A 19,907-nucleotide genomic window follows, 5' to 3' on the forward strand; every position below is an offset into this window, starting at 1 on the left:
TTTAAAACTCTCTTTGATTTTCAAGGTCCTTGGACAAAATGGGCCAGAGTACTTAAATAATAACTTAGCCCTCTGTACACCTTTGGGATCTCTAAGGTCCTCCCAAAGAGCATATTTTGTACCTGTGTCAAAAGAAATTGCATGATGTAATAATATCCAGCGAACTTTCTCAGATGTAGCCCCCATACTCTGGAACCCGTTCCCAGAAGTGGTACATCGAACTAAAGACTACCTCTACTTCAGGAAGCAGGTGGCAGCCTGGCTCTTGTCCCTAGCCTTTAATGCGTGTGTTGACTGACTATCCACTTATGCCATACCTGGACTAGCTTGCCACTCAGTCTGTAATTTAGACCAGCCCCTCATATCTTATTTAACTAATTAACTGTGCATATAATCTGCCTTCAGTTTAGCAACCCATCTATTTATCCCAATTGACTCTGCATTATACATCTTGTCCTTATCTATATATTGGCACTTAGCCCCTTGGCTACATGTTTCATTGTATCTTGGGAACTGTTTTAGCATTATATCTATGTTGTTTGAATGTTCTAATGTGTGCTTATTAGGTGTTTCATTGATTTTATGCTGACTTCATATATACTTTCATTTTTCTGTTATATGATTGTGCTACAGTACTGTTAAATGTGTATATTTCTGACACTTTCATGCTAGTCCTATTACTAGTTTCAATTTGACATTTCCAAATTTACCTCATTAACTGTATTTGACCATTTTACTACTGTTATGCTGTTAACAAAATCTTAGGGTGGCAAAGAAACAGTCTGTTTTATTTTAAGCTTATGGCTCAGACTGTACCACAGAAAACAAACCAAATTGTGTTAGATCCTATCCATTAAGAGGTTGGAGGTGTTGTGGACAGACACTCCCAATCTGTGTCATAGGTATTTCTAGTGACAGCATAGAAGGAAAACTCTGTGCTATACTATCAGTAAATTATATATCTATGTATCTCACAAGGACAAAGGTCCCAAATAACTGTGCACCAGAAATTCTATCCTGGACAAGGCCAGCCAAATAACTGTGAGGGATACAGTTATGACACTCCCAAAGGAACGTAGGATGGACGTGTAAATGATGGCACTAAGTTTAGGAAAAAATATTCCCAACCACAGGTCTTAAGATTCACACTCCCTCTTGTTATCCACTGATAAGCAACACGGACCACAGGGAGAAAAACAGAGAAAGATTTATTCACAAAGATTAATTGCAAACAGAACAGAACTTTAAGGACAGATTTAAAAATCCCTAACACTGTCTCCTAGAAACTAGCATGAACAAAAGTCAACACATACTCCCAGCATGCACCACATAGGGTCAGGCGCAGCCAAAAATGAAGTGGAGGCAGGAACCAAGTATTCATTGTTCCTGCTTTCCAACTCGAAGGTACCCTACAATAGGATGGGAGTTCTGGGGATCCACTTGGGCTACCAAGGTCATTTGTGGGGACATGATGTGGGTGGTGGGGGTCTGGAGAATAATGGTGTCAGGAGTGCCTTTGGGTGAGGAGAGGATGGCAGAGTCTGATCTGTGCTAGTGTGAATTGGAGGTTTTCAACAAGACCTGCAGTTGACATTACTGGTTCTATTTATATACTGCATTGTGTAGCAAAACTTTAGCGTTAGGAAACTTAAGTATTTGCACACATCTCTTAATGCATGCTTACTGCATTGACCCCTAAGCTCTTACTTAGCTGCTAGATCTAGTAGCGCTATAGAAATGATAAGTAGTAGTAGTAGTAGCTGCTAGATCCCTTTTTAAACTAACATTCATATCTCCTACTGATTAAATGTCTCTAAAACTTAGATTTCTAGCAGGGGAATCCTATTTGTAAGTGAGTAAGTCTATGACTAAGCTGTGCATTACCATTACATTGTGGTTTTGTATCATTCTTCCATGATATCTAATAATGGGCATCAATTTTCTCACCCTTTTTTTCTTTGCAGGGAGCATCGGCACTATTTGACATGATAGAATATTACGAGTCAGCGACACACTTGAACATCTCATTTAACAAACACATTGGCACACGAGGCTGGCAGGCAGCCGCACATATGATGAGGAAGGTGAGTACCAACACTCTCAAACCCTCTGATCCTGGCTCATATACCTTTTTCACACGGTACAGCATGGATTATAATGAGTTTAAAATTAGCTTTTTTTCTACCCTGTTGTGGATTTTGGTATCATCCACAAGAAAGCAAACCTTTTCCAATAGCCTTTCTGAAATACCACTTAAATATGTTGTAAACAACTGTTAACACCCCTTTCCTTAAAGTATACTTCAAGTAACTAATGTGTTAGTCTCACTCACGCACACGAGGAGTGACACAGGCTGCACATACTGCAGCAGGACATGTTTACCCACTTCTACCGTAGCTGAGATGTTATTTAACAGTCTCTTAACTCATTTGCAACTTACTTTAAATCAGTCATCTTACTTTCTAACTCTTCTTACACTCTTACCTATCTACATGTTCCATCTTTGCTTTACCTTTCACTATCAGTTATAATGTTCTGTTACATATTGTGTTGACATTACATAAGTAATGCCATACTGGGAAAAGACCAAAGGTCCATCGAGCCCAGCATCCTGTCCCCGACAGCGGCCAATCCAGGTCAAGGGCAAACATTTTATACAAGTTATTCCCGAAATTGTGGATTTTTCCCAAGTCCATTTAGTAGCGGTCTATGGACTTGTCCTTTAGGAAACCGTCCAACCCCTTTTTAAACTCTGCCAAGGTAACTGCCTTCACTACATTCTCTGGCAACGAATTCCAGAGTTTAATTATGCGTTGGGTGAAGAAATATTTTCTCCTATTTGTTTTAAATTTACTACACTGTAGTTTAATCGCATGCCCCCAGTCCTAGTATTTTTGGAAAGCGTGAACAGATGCTTCACATCCACCTGTTCCACTCCACTCATTTATTTTATATACCTCTATCATGTTTCCCCTCAGCCGTCTCTTCTCCAAGCTGAAAAGCCCTAGCTTCCTTAGTCTTTCTTCATAGGGAAGTCGTCCCATCCCTGTTATCATTTTAGTCGCCCTTCGCTGCACCTTTCCCAATTCTACTATATCTTTCTTGAGATGCGGCAACCAGAATTGAACACAATACTCAAGGTGCGGTCCCACCATGGATCGATACAACGGCATTATAACATCCTCACATCTGTTCTCCATACCTTTCCTAATAATACCCAACATTCTATTCGCTTTCCTAGCCGCAGCAGCACACTGAGCAGAAGGTTTCAGTGTATTATCAACGATGACACCCATATCCCTTTCTTGGTCCGTAACTCAGAACGTGAAACCTTGCATGACGTAGCTATAATTCAGGTTCTTTTTTCCCACATGCATCACTTTGCACTTGTTCACATTAATCATCATCTGCCATTTAGCCGCCCAGTCTCCCTGTCTCGTAAGGTCCTTCTGTAATTTTTCACAATCCTCTTGCGAGTTAACGACTTTGAATAACTTTGTGTCATCAGCAGATTTAATTACCTTGCTGGTTACTCCCATCTCCAAATCATTTATAAATATATTAAAAAGCAGCGGTCCTAGCACAGACCCCGGAGGAACCCCACTAACTACCCTTCTCCATTGTGAATACTGCCCATTCTCCGAGGACAAGCAGGCTGCTTGTTCTCACTGATGGGTGACGTCCACGGCAGCCCCTCCAATCGGAAACTTCACTAGCAAAGGCCTTTGCTAGTCCTCGCGCGCCCATGCGCAGCCGTCTTCCCGCCCGAACCGGCTCGTGTTCGCCAGTCTTCTTTTGTCCGCGCTCGGTACGGTCGTGTTTGCGCCGTTCGCGCCCATTAAGTTGACCCTCGCGCGTCTTTTGACTTTCGCTTCTAAAAAAAAAAAAGGGATTTCGGAGAAGGGCTTTTCGGTCTTTTTCCCCTTCCCGTATTTCCAGTTTTTGCCCCGTTAAGTTTTCTTTCGTTTTCAGGGTAGGCCCTTTTGAGGCCTCGGGTCGAGTTTTTTCTCCCTCTCTTTTTGGTGCCTTACCGCAATTACGAGTTTTGATTTCGCCGGCGTGATTTTTCCGCCCATGTCATCGAAGTCTCCCAGTGGCTTCAAGAAGTGCACCCAGTGCGCCCAGGTAATCTCGCTCACTGATAGGCACGAGTCGTGTCTTCAGTGTCTGGGGGCTGGGCACCGCCCGCAGGCCTGTAGTCTTTGCGCTCTTTTACAAAAAAGGACTCAGGTAGCGAGATTGGCCCAGTGGAACGTGTTTTTCTCGGGCTCTTCGTTGGCATCGGCACCGGGAGTATCGAGTGCATCGACGTTGACAGCGTCAAGACCTCCGCCCTCGGCCGCGACTGTATCGATTGCATCGAGGCATCGACCCTCTGCATCGTCGGGGCCGAGACATCGGAAGGCTGCGTCGGCGGTACTGGGACCTCCACTAGTGCTGATGTCGTCGGACGGTGGTGCTTCGACTGGAGTGCAGGTGAGGGCTGTCCATTCCCCTGCTGGTGGCGGTGAGCCTTCGGGTGGGTCTCCCCCTACCCTGAGGGCTCCTGCGGTACAGCCCCCCCGAGACCGACCTTCTTCGGCCTCGGCCCCGAGGAAGCGACGGCTGGATTCTACGTCCTCCTCGTCGGTACCGGGAAGCTCCGGTGACATGCTTCGTTTGAAAAAGTCAAAGAAGCATCGACACCGGTCTCCTTCCCGCGTCGGTACCCAGAGCTCTGGGTCGCCGAGGGAGTCGGCACCCAGTAGGCATCGGCACCGGGAGGACCGCTCACCCTCTGTTCAGGAGGTGTCGATGCGCTCCGCCTTGGACAGCCCGGAACAGCCTCCACGCCTGGAACAGACTCTGACTTAGACACCTGCATCGGCTTCCATGTCTTCACAGCCGCCCTGCACGAGAGTCTCCGGGCCGTTCTCCCAGAGATCCTGGGAGAGCTGTTGCGCCCTTCCCCTCCGGTACCGGGGGTGCTTGCGCCACAGGTACCGTCGAGTGAGGCGCCGGCTGGCCCCTTGCCCGGGGTGAGGTCTCCGACATCGGTGCCGCTTGCGGTACCGACTGCGGTTGCCTCCCAGGAAGGCTCCCTGACGACGTCGGCGGAGGGAGCTTCGCCGGTGCGGGCGAGGGAGTCTACCTCTCGACGCTCACACCGTGGCCGTGTTTCCACGGAGTCGAGCCGGGCACGGCTTCAGACACAGGTTCATGAACTTGTGTCTGATACCGATGGTGAGGCCTCGTGGGAGGAGGAGGAGGACATCAGATATTTCTCTGACGAGAAGTCTGATGGCCTTCCTTCTGATCCCACTCCCTCCCCTGAAAGGCAGCTTTCTCCTCCCGAGAGTCTGTCTTTTGCGGCCTTTGTCCGGGAGATGTCTATGGCCATCCCCTTCCCGGTGGTTGTGGAGGACGAGCCTAGGGCTGAAATGTTTGAGCTCCTGGACTATCCTTCTCCACCTAAGGAAGCGTCCACAGTACCCGTGCATCATGTCCTCAAAAAGACATTGCTGATGAACTGGACCAAGCCACTAAGTAATCCCCACATTCCCAAGAAGATCGAGTCCCAGTACCAGATCCATGGGGACCCAGAGCTGATGCGCACTCAGTTGCCTCACGACTTTGGAGTTGTGGATTTGGCCCTAAAGAAGGCTAAGAGTTGTAGGGAGCATGCTTTGGCGCCCCCGGGCAAGGACTCTAGAACCTTAGACTCCTTTGGGAGGAAGGCCTACCATTCCTCTATGCTCGTGGCCAAAATTCAGTCTTACCAGCTCTACACGAGCATACACATGCGGAACAATGTGCGGCAGTTGGCGGGCTTGGTGGACAAGCTCCCTCCTGAGCAAGCCAAGCCATTTCAGGAGGTGGTCAGGCAGCTGAAGGCGTGCAGAAAATTCCTGGCCAGAGGGGTATATGATACCTTTGATGTTGCGTCCAGGACCGCTGCTCAAGGTGTGGTGATGCGCAGTCTCTCATGGCTGCGACCTGGAGAATAGGATCCAGCAGCGGATTGCGGACTCGCTTTGCTGTGCGGACAATATTTTTGGAGAGAAGGTCGAACAGGTGGTAGAGCAGCTCCACCAGCGGGATACCGCTTTCGACAAGTTCTCTCGCCGGCAGCCTTCAGCTTCTACCTCCACAGGTAGACGTTTTTATGGGGGAAGGAAGACTGTTCCCTACTCTTCTGGTAAGCGTAGGTACAATCCTCCTTCTCGACAGCCTGCGGCCCAGGCTAAGCCCCAGCGCGCTCGCTCTCGTCAGCAGAGTGCGCCTCAGCAAGGCCCCTCGGCTCCCCAGCAAAAGCAAGGGACGAGCTTTTGACTGGCTCCAGCAGAGCATAGCCGACATCAACATGTCAGTGCCGGGCGATCTGCCGGTCGGGGGGAGGTTAAAAGTTTTTCACCAAAGGTGGCCTCTCATAACCTCCGATCAGTGGGTTCTTCAAATAGTCCGGCAAGGATACACCCTCAATTTGGCCTCCAAGCCTCCAAATTGCCCACCGGGAGCTCAGTCTTACAGCTTCCAGCACAAGCAGGTACTTGCAGAGGAACTCTCCGCCCTTCTCAGCGCCAATGCGGTCGAGCCCGTGCCATCCGGGCAAGAAGGACTGGGATTCTATTCCAGGTACTTCCTTGTGGAAAAGAAAACAGGGGGGATGCGTCCCATCCTAGACCTAAGGGCCCTGAACAAATATCTGGTAGAGGAAAAGTTCAGGATGCTTTCCCTGGGCACCCTTCTCCCCATGATTCAGGAAAACGATTGGCTATGCTCTCTGGACTTGAAGGACACCTACATGCACATCCCGATACTGCCAGCTCACAGGCAGTATCTGCGATTTCAGCTGGGCACACGTCACTTCCAGTACTGTGTGCTACCCTTTGGGCTCGCCTCTGCGCCCAGAGTGTTCACGAAGTGCCTGGCTGTAGTAGCAGCGGCGCTTCGCAGACTGGGAGTGCATGTGTTCTCTTATCTCGACGATTGGCTGGTGAAGAACACATTGCTGGGCCACATGGCCTCCACAGTTCATGTGACTCCCATGGCCCGCCTTCACATGCGATCTGCTCAATGGACCCTAGCTTCCCAGTGGTTTCAGGCTGCTGGGGATCTAGAAGACGTGATCCACCTGTCCACGAGTTTTCTCAAATCCCTGTATTGGTGGACGATTTGGTCCAATTTGACTCTGGGACGTCCTTTCCAAATTCCTCAGCCACAAAAAGTGCTGACTACGGATGCGTCTCTCCTGGGGTGGGGAGCTCATGTCGATGGGCTTCACACCCAGGGAAGCTGGTCCCTCCAGGAACGCGATCTGCAGATCAATCTTCTGGAGTTACGAGCGGTCTGGAACGCTCTAAAGGCTTTCAGAGATCGGCTGTCCCACCAAATTATCCAAATTCAGACTGACAACCAGGTTGCCATGTATTACATCAACAAGCAGGTGGGCACCGGATCTCGCCCCCTGTGTCAGGAAGCCATCAGCATGTGGCTCTGGGCTCGCCGTCACGGCATGGTGCTCCAAGCCACTTATCTGGCAGGCGTAAACAACAGTCTGGCCGACAGGTTGAGCAGGATTATGCAACATCACGAGTGGTCGCTCAATTCCCGTGTAGTGCGACAGATCTTCCAGGTGTGGGGCACCCCCTTGGTAGATCTCTTTGCATCTCGAGCCAACCACAAAGTCCCTCAGTTCTGTTCCAGGCTTCAGGCCCACGGCAGACTGGCATCGGATGCCTTCCTCCTGGACTGGGGGGGAAGGTCTGCTGTATGCTTATCCTCCCATACCTCTGGTGGGGAAGACTTTGTTGAAACTCAAGCAAGACCGAGGCACCATGATTCTGATTGCTCCGTTTTGGCCGCGTCAGATCTGGTTCCCTCTTCTTCTGGAATTGTCCTCCGAAGAACCGTGGAGATTGGAGTATTTTCCGACCCTCATCACACAGGACAAAGGGGCGCTTCTGCATCCCAGCCTCCAGTCTCTGGCTCTCACGGCCTGGATGTTGAGAGCGTAGACTTTGCCTCTTTGGGTCTGTCAGAGGGTGTCTCCCGCATCTTGCTTGCTTCCAGGAAAGATTCCACTAAGAGGAGTTACTTCTTTCTATGGAGGAGGTTTGCCGTCTGGTGTGACAGCAAGGCCCTAGATCCTCGCTCTTGTCCTACACAGACCCTGCTTGAATACCTTCTGCACTTGTCTGAGTCTGGTCTCAAGACCAACTCTGTAAGGGTTCACCTTAGTGCAATCAGTGCATACCATTACCGTGTGGAAGGTAAGCCGATCTCAGGACAGCCTTTAGTTGTTCGCTTCATGAGAGGTTTGCTTTTGTCAAAGCCCCCTGTCAAACCTCCTACAGTGTCATGGGATCTCAATGTCATTCTCACCCAGCTGATGAAACCTCCTTTTGAGCCACTGAATTCCTGCCATCTGAAGTACTTGACCTGGAAGGTCATTTTCTTGGTGGCAGTTACTTCAGCTCGTAGAGTCAGTGAGCTTCAGGCCCTGGTAGCCAGGGCCCCTTACACCAAATTTCATCATAACAGAGTAGTCCTCCGCACTCACCCTAAGTTCTTGCCAAAGGTTGTGTTGGAGTTCCATCTGAACCAGTCAATTGTCTTGCCAACATTCTTTCCACGTCCTCATTCCTGCCCTGCTGAACGTCAGCTGCACACATTGGACTGCAAGAGAGCATTGGCCTTCTATCTGGAGCGGACACAACCCAACAGACAGTCCGCCCAATTGTTTGTTTCTTTTGATCCCAACAGGAGGGTAGTGGCTGTGGGGAAACGCACCATATCCAATTGGCTAGCAGATTGCATTTCCTTCACTTACGCCCAGGCTGGGCTGGCTCTTGAGGGTCATGTCACGGCTCATAATGGCAGCGTCGGTAGCCCACTTGAAGTCAGCCACTATTGAAGAGATTTGCAAAGCTGCGACGTGGTCATCTGTCCACACATTCACATCTCATTACTGCCTGCAGCAGGATACCCGACGCGACAGTCGGTTCGGGCAGTCAGTGCTTCAGAATCTGTTCGGGGTTTAGAATCCAACTCCACCCCCCCTAGGCCCATGTTTATTCTGTTCCAGGCTACACTGTCAGTTAGTTGGATAAGTTGTTAGGTCAATCTCAGTTATGTCCTCGCCGTTGCGAGTCCCAATTGACCATGTTTGTTGTTTTGAGTGAGCCTGGGGGCTAGGGATACCCCATCAGTGAGAACAAGCAGCCTGCTTGTCCTCGGAGAAAGCGAATGCTACATACCTGTAGAAGGTATTCTCCGAGGACAGCAGGCTGATTGTTCTCACAAACCCGCCCGCCTCCCCTTTGGAGTTGTGTCTTCCCTTGTCTTTGTCTTGCTACATATGAGACTGGCGAACACGAGCCGGTTCGGGCGGGAAGACGGCCGCGCATGCGCGGTGGGCATGGGCGCGTGAGGACTAGCGAAGGCCTTTGCTAGTGAAGTTTCCAATTGGAGGGGCTGCCGTGGACGTCACCCATCAGTGAGAACAATCAGCCTGCTGTCCTCGGAGAATACCTTCTACAGGTATGTAGCATTCGCTTTTAACCCCACTCTCTGGTTCCTATCCTTCAACCAGTTTTTAATCCACAATAGGACATTTCCTCCTATCCCATGACCCTCCAATTTCCTCTGTAGCCTTTCATGAGGTAGCCTTTTGAAAATCCAGATACACAATATCAACCGGCTCCCATTTGTCCACATGTTTGTTTACTCCTTCAAAGAATTGAAGTAAATTGGTCAGACAAGATTTCCCCACACTAAAGCCGTGCTGACTTGGTCTCAGTAATCCATGTCCTTGGATGTGCTTTGTAATTTTGTTTTTAATAATAGCCTCTACCATTTTCCCCGGCACCGATGTCAGACTCACCGGTCTATAATTTCCCAGATCTCCCCTGGAACCTTTTTTAATAATCGACGTTACATTGGCCACCCTCCAATCTTCCAGTACCATGCCCGTTTTTAAGGATAAATTGCATATCACTAACAGAAGCTCCACAAACTCATTTTTCAGTTCTATCAGTACTCTAGGATGTATACCATCTGGTCCAGGAGAATTGCTTCTCTTCAGTTTGCTGAACTGCCCCATTACGTCCTCCAGGTTTACTGTGAATTCAGTACATTTCTCCGACTCGTCCGCTTGAAATACCATTTCCAACACCGGTTTCCCACCCAAATCTTCCTTGGTGAAGACTGAAGCAATCTCTCTGCTACGTCTTTGTCATCCTTGATCGCCCCTTTTACCCCTTGGTAGTCCAGCGGCCCAACCGATTCTCTTGCCGGCTTCCTGCTTTTAATATACTGAAAAAAAATTTTACTATGTTTTTTTGCCTCTAATGCTATCTTTTTTTCGTAATCCCTCTTGGCCTTCTTTATCTGTGCCTTGCATTTGTTTTGACACTCCTTATGTTGCTTCTTGTTATTTTCAGACAGTTCCTTCTTCCATTTTCTGAAGGCGTTTCTTTTAGCCCTAATAGCTTCCTTCACCTCACTTTTCAACCACGCCGGCTGTCTTTTGGACTTCCGTCTTTCTTTTGTAATTCTCGGAATATGTTTGGCCTGGGCCTCTAGGATGGTACTTTTGAACAGCATCCACACCTGTTGTACAGTTTTTACCATCTCAGTTGCCCCTCTTAAGTTTTTTTTTTTTACCGTTCTTCTCATTCTATCATAGTCTCCTTTTTTAAAGTTAAACGCTAACATATTTGACTTCCTATGTATAGTTAATTCAAGGTTGATATCAAAACTGATCATATTATGATCACTGTTATCAAGTGGCCCCAGTACTATAACGTCCCTCACTAGATCATGCGCTCCACTAAGGACCAAGTCTAGAATTTTTCCTTCTGTCGTCGGCTCCTGCACCAGTTGCTCCATAAAGCTGTCCTTGATTTCATCAAGGAATTGTACCTCTGTAGCGTGTCCCGATGTTACATTTACCCAGTCTATATTTGGGTAATTGAAGTCACCCATTATTATCGCATTGCCCATTTTGTTTGCGTCTCTGATTTCTTTTATCATTTTTGCGTCTACCTGCTCATCCTGGCGAGGCGGACGGTAGTACACTCCTATCACCGTCCTTTTCCCTTTTATACATGGAATTTCAACCCACAATGATTGAAAGGTGTGATTTGTGTCCTGCTGAATTTGTAATCTATCTGAGTCAAGGCTCTCGTTAATATACAATGCTACCCCTCCACCAGTCCGGTCCAGCCTGTCACTACGATATACTTTGTACCCCGGTATGACAGTGTCCCACTGGTTATCCTCCTTCCACCAGGTCTCAGTAATGCCTGTTATGTCCAATTTTCCATTTAGTGCAGTATATTCCAACTCTCCCATCTTATTTCTTAGACTCCAAGCATTTGCATATAGACATTTCAGAGTATGTTTGTTGTTCCTATTTGCATGATGCTTAGTGCTTGACATTATTGATTTGCCATCTTTTGTCTGATCTTTAATTGTATTTAAGGGCACCTGGCCTACCACGGTCTGTTGTGCAACCTCACAATCCAGAAACCCTGTCTTCCCTGTTTGTGAGGTATCCTTGCAAAATACCTTATCCCGAACCATGCGCTGTTGTGCGACTGTCAGCCTTTCCCCCATATCTAGTTTAAAAGCTGCTCTATCTCTTTTTTGAATGCCGATGCCAGTAGCCTGGTCCCACCCTGGTTAAGATGGAGCCCATCCTTTCGGAATAGGCTCCCTCTTCCCCAGAATGTTGCCCAGTTCCTAACAAATCTAAAACCCTCCTCCCTGCACCATTGTCTCATCCACGCCATACTTTGTATTGTTATTTGAATATTTTTACTGCTGTAATTGCCTATTGCTCATGTTTGTTCTATTCTTACTGTACACCGCCTTGAGTGAATTCCTTCAAAAAGGCGGTAAATAAATCCTAATAAATAAATAAATATACCACTACCCTTTGCTGCACATCACTCAAGTTCTGTAATACATGATATGTATATGTTCAATATTTTAACCTAGTAGGAGGTATTGAACGTGGAATTTTAAAATTAGCAGGTAGAGGAAGCCTAACCTTTGGTGTTATGCCTGTGCCTTTCCCTTAAAGGAAGCGATGTAGTAATTATTTTTGGCACACATTGACATTAACAAGTTTCCTATTCAAACTTGTCTTTGTAACAATTTAACACTGCACTCTTAACTCGCTGCGTGAGTCTGGTAGCGCTTTGGAAATGTTGAGTAGTAGTAGTAGAGCCGGTGGGGGGAGGCGGGGCTGGTGGTTGGGAGGCGGGGCTAGTGCTGGGCAGACTTATACGGTCTGTGCCCTGACAATGGCAGTTCCCTATCATCAAGCCGATCAATCCATAGACTGGTGGGTTGTGTCCATCTACCAGCAGGTGGAAATAGAGAGCAATCTTTTGCCTCCCTATATGTGGTCATGTGCTGCCGGAAATTCCCCAGTATGTTCTCTATCTCAGCAGGTGTGTGGTCACACAGCAGCAGCTGTGGCTTGGTCTCCAAGCCTAATTGTTTAGGTTTTGTTGAGTACCTGGGCTTGAGGGCTCTTCGTGAGCAAGTGCAAACCTGGTGGTGCCAGGTCCCTCCTTTTCTCCCCCCTCCCGCTGGCTCCGTTAAAAAAAGAAAATATATATATATTTTTTTTAAAACGTTCAAAAAGGACGTCCATTTGCAGCTGCTCACTGGAACAAGTCGTCGCTGTTCGGAGCAAGAAGCAGGTAATTTTTACCTTTTACTAGCGGGCAGGGGGTTCCCCAAATGGTCTCCTCGTGGCTATGGCCGCGGATGGCAAGGGCGTGAATAGACGCTCCCCGGAATGCGTTCGCGCGCCTAGCGGGGGGCTCGAAGGTAGAGTCGCCCTTTTTGGGCGCCCTTTCGGAGCTGGGAGAGTTCACCAGTTTTTCCTCCGGCGTGGCGACCTTTCCTGCCTTAGGCGCCCATCCCTTGCTGGTCGCCCTCCCGGTCGTGACCGGCCACGTGGCTCGGTCGGATTCTTCTTGTGTCGCCCTCGAGATGGGAGACGTTAACAGCTTGGTCGCCCTTGAATCGGGCGACAGTAAGAAGTCGGCAAAATTAAAACGCCCTTCTTCCCGTGTGGCTCCTTCTCAGAGTTTCGTGCCGGACGCCATTTTGGACGCGCGACATGCCTCTCCCCCGCTACTGGGAGTGCAGATGGAGGGCACCTCTAGGGCCGTGGCACAGGCTGCAGAAATGCACAGATTGGGGGGTTTCTTCCCTGAGTTCATTTTGTTGCTGCATCAGGCCTTTCTTTTGCAGAACACTGCCCCTGCTCACCTCTCTGATCGGGGTGATGAGGCCTCTATGCTTAAGCGCCCTAGGGTGGACCTTCCACCCTCGGGGGACTCGGTCCCCTCTGATGTGGATGACAGCAGCGTGTCTGAGTTCTCCCAGAGATCCTTAGCGGAATCTATGGAAGAGACTGATCCTCGCTCGGATGGAGCGGACGACCCCTCTGCAGCGCGGCTTTTTCGCTCAGAGGATTTGCCCAACCTGCTTGTGCAGGCCATGAGCATTTTGAAGATTGCCTCTCCGGAGGAAGGCTCTCTCTCAGCCTCTACTGGCTCCGCCATTATGCTGGGAACGAAGCGCCCGCCTAGAACCTTCCACGTTCATGAAGCCATGCAGACCTTAATTTCAGCGCAATGGTATGCCCCTGAGGCGAGCCTGAAAGTAGCCAGGGCTATGTCTCGTCTGTACCCCTTACCTGAGGGGGAACGGGAAGCCTTTGCCTGGCCCACGGTAGATTCCTTAATCACTGCCGTGACTAAGAAAACGGTGCTGCCGGTGGAAGGTGGCACTGCCCTGAAGGACGCCCAGGACAGGAGAATGGAGGCGGCCTTAAAGTCGTCCTTTGAGGCGGCCGCTCTGAGTTTGCAAGCCTCGGTTTGCGGCTCCTACGTGGCTAGGGCGTGTCTGACTGTTTTACAGCGGGCTTCCCCCTCGGACCCTTCCTGGAGGGCGGAATGGCCGACCCTGGAGTCGGGTTTGGCCTACTTGGCAGACTTGCTGTATGATGTTTTGAGAGCCTCGGTGTTATGACCCGGTAGTAGTGAGCCCTTGTGCCCCGACAGAGCACGGCAGAGATGGAGTGCACTGCACTCAGTCAGGCAGCCAGACAACCCCTAGCTTCACCTGGAAATCGACCACCGTTCACCGGGAGTTGAGCTCCCAGCTGCAGGCGGCCACCAGGACTTCTGGAACCGGCGGGGTTGCACAGCCACTCACCAGGATGGCAGGAAACAGACACAGTCCAGAACCAGTACTCCGACAGGCAAAGAATAGTCAAAATCAGTCCAGGGTCAAGGCAGGCAGCAAACAAGCGTAATCCGAGAAAACTAGCCAAGGTTCGGTGCACAGGTAAACAGGAACAGAAGAATAGTCAGTGAACAGCACTTTCACAGCAACTCCTCAGAACAATTGAGGCCGAAGCAAAGAAGGCCTGGAGGCAGTGCTTTAAATAGTGAAGCAATCAGAGCAAACCAAACTCAGGTGCATCCAACATGGCAGCCCCCATAGGAGATCCTCCCACGACCAGATATGGAGTTCCTTCCTGTTCTCGTTTAGACAAGATGGCTGCCTCCTCCTGAGCTAGCCAAGATGGCTGCTGCTCTTGCTCCAAGCCAGATGACGGCTGCCGGGTTAGGAAACAGAAACTGACCCATCCTGGAGAAGTGTAGCAGAGCGTAACACTCGGCCAAGGGTATGGCTAAGACAGTCTCTGCATGGTGGTGGCTCTGGCTTAAGCACTGGTCTGCTGACCATGCCTCTAAATCTCGCCTAGCCAAGCTGCCTTTTAAAGGCAAGCTGCTCTTTGGGGACGAGCTGGACAAGATCGTGACGGAGCTGGGCACGACCAAGGGCAAGAGGTTGCCGGAGGTCAGGACTCGGGCCGGCAGTGCCCGTCCTGGTTCCTCTAAGGGCCGATTCCAGGAAGCCCGTAGGTACCGCCCGGGCAAGTCGGCCTCCTCTGCCTCCGCTTTTTTCAAACGGAACTTCTCCCCCAAGCAGCATTCCTTTCGTAGGGACTGCCGTCCAGGAGGTTCGTCCTCCAGCCCGCCCCCAGGGTCGCGTACCCAATGACGGGGACCTGGTCCATGGCCCAGTGCAGATAGGAGGAAGGTTGTCCTCATTTCTGGGCGAGTGGACCAGGGTAACTTCAGACGCTTGGGTTCTGGAAGTCATTAGAGACGGCTACAAGCTAGAGTTCTGTCGACCCCTAAGAGACGGGCTTGTAAACTCTCCTTGCAAGTCTCAGGTCAAAGCAGCTGCCGTGCAGCAGACTTTGAACAACCTGATCCGCCTGGGCGCGGTGGTCCCGGTGCCAGTAGATCAGCTTGGCAAAGGGCGCTACTCCATTTACTTTGTGGTGCCAAAGAAAGAAGGCTCTGCTCGGCCTATTCTCGACCTCAAGGGAGTCAATCGGGCCTTGAAAGTTTCGGCACTTCCGGATGGAGACCCTCCGCTGCGGTGAAAAAAGGAGAATTCCTGGCCTCCCTGGACATCAAGGAAGCTTACCTACATATTCCCATCTGGCCGCCTCATCAGCGCTTTCTGCGCTTTGTAGTGCTGGGCCGACACTTCCAGTTCAGAGCCCTCCCGTTCGGGTTGGCTACGGCTCTGCGGACCTTCTCCAAAGTAATGGTGGTCATCGCGGCCTACCTCCGCAAGGAGGGAGTGCAAGTCCATCCCTATCTGGATGACTGGCTGATCCGAGCCCCTTCCTATGCGGAGTGCGGGAGAGCTACAGACAGGGTCATTGCTCTTCTGAGCTCCCTGGGATGGGTCATCAACTGGGAGAAAAGCCAGCTGCGCCCGACTCAGTCCCTGGAGTATCTGGGAGTTGGATTCGACACCCAAGTGGGCAGAGTGTTCCTGCCGGACAACCGGAGCGTCAAGCTTCGGACCCAGGTGGACCAGTTCCTAGCCTCCTCTACTCTTCGGGCTTGGGACTATGTGCAGCTGTTGGGCTCCATGACGGCCACGATGGAGGTAGTGCCCTGGGCCAGGGCTCATATGAGACCACTACAGCACTCTCTTCTGCAGCGGTGGACTCCAGTCTCGGAGGACTACGCCGTATGCCTTCCTTTGGATCCAGCAGTGCGAAAGACGCTGAGCTGGTGGCTGAGGCCAGGCAAGCTGTCCGCAGGAATGCCTCTGACGACCCCAGAGTGGGTTGTCGTCACGACGGACGCCTGCTTGACGGGCTGGGGAGCCCACTGCCTGGGACGGACAGCGCAGGGGCTCTGGTCTCCTGCAGAGACAAAATGGTCCATCAACCTCCTGGAACTCCGAGCCATTCGGTTGGCGCTTCTAGAGTTTCTCCCGGCACTGGTGCTGAGACCTGTACGGGTCCTGTCGGATAATGCCACTGCTGTGGCCTATGTCAATCGCCAGGTAGGTACCAGGAGCACCCCTCTAGCCAAGGAGGCCATGAAGCTATGCCTGTGGGCGGAAGCGAATCTGGAACAGCTGTCGGCGGCCCACATCGCGGGAGTCATGAATGTCAAGGCGGACTTTCTCAGTCGCCATACCTTGGATCCCGGAGAATGGCAACTGTCTGCTCGGGCGTTCTTGGACATCACGAAACGCTGGGGCTGGCCGAGTCTGGATCTGATGGCGTCCTCGGCCAATTACCAAGTGCCGCGTTTTTTCAGCAGAGGATGGGACCCTTGATCTCTGGAAGTCGATGCTCTTCTCCAGCAGTGGCCGGCACAGGAGCTTCTCTACGTGTTCCCGCCCTGGCCCATGATGGGCAGGGTGTTAGGCCGGATTGGCCCAGACGTCCCTGGTATGCGGACTTAGTCAGACTCTCGGTGGGCGGCCCTCTGCGGCTGCCAGCGGAGCGGGGCCTCTTACATCAGGGTCCCGTGGTGATGGAGGATCCCTCCCCCTTTGGTCTTACGGCCTGGCTCTTGAGCGGAAGCGGCTGAGGAAGAAGGGCTTCTCAGACAAGGTCATTGCCACTATGCTGAGAGCGAGGAAGCGCTCTACTTCTACCACTTACGCCAGGGTTTGGCGTACCTTTGCATCGTGGTGTGAGGCAGGCTCTGTATCGCCCTTCACTGCTCCAATTTCTTCAGTGTTGGCGTTCCTGCAAGAGGGGCTGGAGAAAGGCCTGTCGCTCAGTTCACTGAAAGTCCAGGTGGCGGCTCTAGCTTTCTTCAGGAGTCGCCTGAAGGGGGGCTTCCCTGGCTTCACGGCCAGATGTGGTACACTTTCTCAAAGGAGTTAATCACCTGTGCCCCCCCTCTGCACTCGATAGTGCCTACATGGAATCTCAATCTGGTACTACGGACCTTGCAGAAGCCGCCCTTCGAGCCCTTGCCAAGGGCATCGCTGAAGGACCTGATGCTGAAAGCGGTCTTCCTGGTGGCTATCACATCAGCCAGAAGAGTGTAGAGAGCCGTTCCTGTGATTCACTGAAGCAGGAGTATCGATTTGCCCAGTGCCCTCCTTCCTGCCCAAGATTGTTTCTCGATTCCATGTGAATCAGCAGCTTTACCTACCCTCCTTTCGTAGGGAGGATTACCCAGAGGAGTACCCTGCGCTCAAATACCTGGATGTTAGACGGGTCATCATCAGATACTTGGAAGTGACCAATGATTTCCGGAAGTTGGATCACCTGTTCGTAAGTGTCTGCAGGCATCTAAGCCTACAGTGGCACGTTGGGTCAAGGAGACGATCGCAGCAACTTATGTGGCGGCAGGGAAGATTCCGCCTATTCAGCTGAAGGCACACTCTACTAGAGCACAAGCAGCCTCGATGGCGGAGTCTAGATCTGTCTCCTTGGAAGAGATTTGCAGAGCGGCTACTTGGTCGTCGGCTCATACCTTCTTACGACAGTACCGCTTGGATGTGGCTGCTCGGGCCGAGGCCCAGTTTGGGGCTGCAGTGTTGCGTTCAGGGATTTCCATGTCCCGCCCTGGGTGAGTACTGCTTCGGTACATCCCACCAGTCTATGGATTGATTGGCTTGATGATAGGGAAGGTAAAATTATGTATCATACCTGATAATTTTCTTTCCCTTAATCATAGCCGATCAATCCATAGCCCCTCCCAGATATCTGTATTTGAGTTCTGGTTATATTTCAGGTTCAAGTTCAGTCTTCATTTCCTGTTCACGAGGACTTCGTGTTCAAGTTCTTCCAATTGAAGTCTCTTCGAGTTGAGACGATTTTGTGTTACAGTGAGCTGCTGCTTCCTCTCCCCCCGTTTCGGCGGTGGCTGGATTGATAACTAAATTATGCCGGCGCTCTCTCCCGCTTTGTGCGGCTGTAGGGTAGCTTTGTATCCCTCCCGCTTCGGCGGTGTTAGGGTAAGCCAGCTCCTCCCGCGGTTGCGGTAGCAGGATAAGCCAGTTCCCCCCGCGTCGGCGGGTGTGGTTACCCGCCCACCGCCCCGGCGGTGGTGCGCTGGAATATTTCCCCTCCCCCGCTTCGGTGGTTTTGAGCTGGGCAGAGTGTCCCTTTGTGGGTGTAATTCTCTAAGTGCTGAGTCCTGCGAATGGAGCTTTGATATCGACATACTGGGGAATTTCCGGCAGCACATGACCACATATAGGGATGCAAAAGATTGCTCTCTATCGCCACCTGCTGGTAGATGGACACAACCCACCAGTCTATGGATTGATCGGCTATGATTAAGGGAAAGAAAATTATCAGGTATGATACATAATTTTACCATACAAATCAAGGTAAGGTATACACAAAACATAGCACATATGAGTTTATCTTGTTGGGCAGACTGGATGGACCATGCAGGTCTTTTTCTGCCATCATCTACTATGTTACTATGGTACTGGTATTTTGGCATAGGAAGTTTAATGACCCTTTTGGCTCAGGGATCTGGGTGCGGCGACTTGGCCCTCCGAACCTGCCTGGAACTTGCTTATCTCAACACAGAAGCTACTAGAAACTGTAGCCTGGATGGTCCCCGTGGTCGGATAACATCGGATGATCTGAAATAAATGATGATAGACGTGAAACCCTATAGCAAGAACAAGATCTCTGAGTGACCAGGCCCTGCCGACAAGAGACAATGACTTCCCCCTTTTTGAAGGCCCTCAAGAGGAGTGAAGGTGGGGTCTGAACTTTGGATCACTGGCAAGTATTGCTACAGTGGGGACTATTGTGGTTGAGTGAGGGAGAAAGGTTATGAAATGTTACTAAGTAGGGGGTAAAGGACTTGCAATGTTTTTCAAAATAAGGCTCTGTTTCTGACATTAGGTTAACTCAATATGGGTATGAAGTTTAAAGTTATTGTTTGAAGTGTAAGATGTAAATTGCCTCCAGTGGATTCTGAATTTTAACAATGAATCCAAAGTTGTAATTGATGTTAAAGTGTTGAAATTTTTAAAAGATCTGTTTAGTGCACCTGAAAATTATATGTGGGATTGTGGCTAGGGGAAAAATGCATTCAAATTGGCTGCTTTCGCAGATGATCTTTTGGTCTTGCTTACGAACCCAGTAGAGTCGCTGCAAGCCCTATTGGAGGTGTTTAAAGAATTTGGTGATTATTTGGGGTTTAGACTAAATTTGGAGAAATTGGAGGCTTTGGCTACTGATGCTAACATTGTTACCCCTTGTATTGCTGGTGTGGAGTAAATATCTCTAATCAACGGGTCCAAATATAGTGCAAATAATAGTGGTGAAAGGGGACAGCCCTGCCTGGTTCCCCGTCCTATTTCAAATTCGTCTGTACAATTTTCATTAACCATGATTCTTGCTTTCGGCGAAGTATACAGCGTCCTGATCGCTCTTATGAACCAACCTTCAAAACCATATGCCTTCAGTGTAGAAAACAAAAAACCCCAGAGCGAGTGCGAGGCCTGTGGTTGGTCCCTTCTCCTTCTGACGTCACGTTTCTTTCCCTGGCAACTATACAGAATTCCCTCAAGGGCGGGGTGAT

At 50.2% G+C, this 19,907-nt stretch overlaps 1 protein-coding gene across 1 annotated transcript in view; it reads left to right on the top strand.

Moving 5' to 3' along the window:
• PPP1R37 (protein phosphatase 1 regulatory subunit 37) overlaps positions 1 to 19,907 on the top strand; it is a 1,040,147-nt gene that overhangs the window by 282,861 nt on the left and 737,379 nt on the right. Inside the window, 1 exon segment of the mRNA XM_030217605.1 lies at positions 1,965 to 2,084. Coding sequence (XP_030073465.1) covers positions 1,965 to 2,084 — 120 coding nt within the window.

The sequence above is a fragment of the Microcaecilia unicolor genome, chromosome 11 (genome assembly GCF_901765095.1).
Source record: "Microcaecilia unicolor chromosome 11, aMicUni1.1, whole genome shotgun sequence".
Lineage (NCBI taxonomy): Eukaryota > Metazoa > Chordata > Amphibia > Gymnophiona > Siphonopidae > Microcaecilia > Microcaecilia unicolor.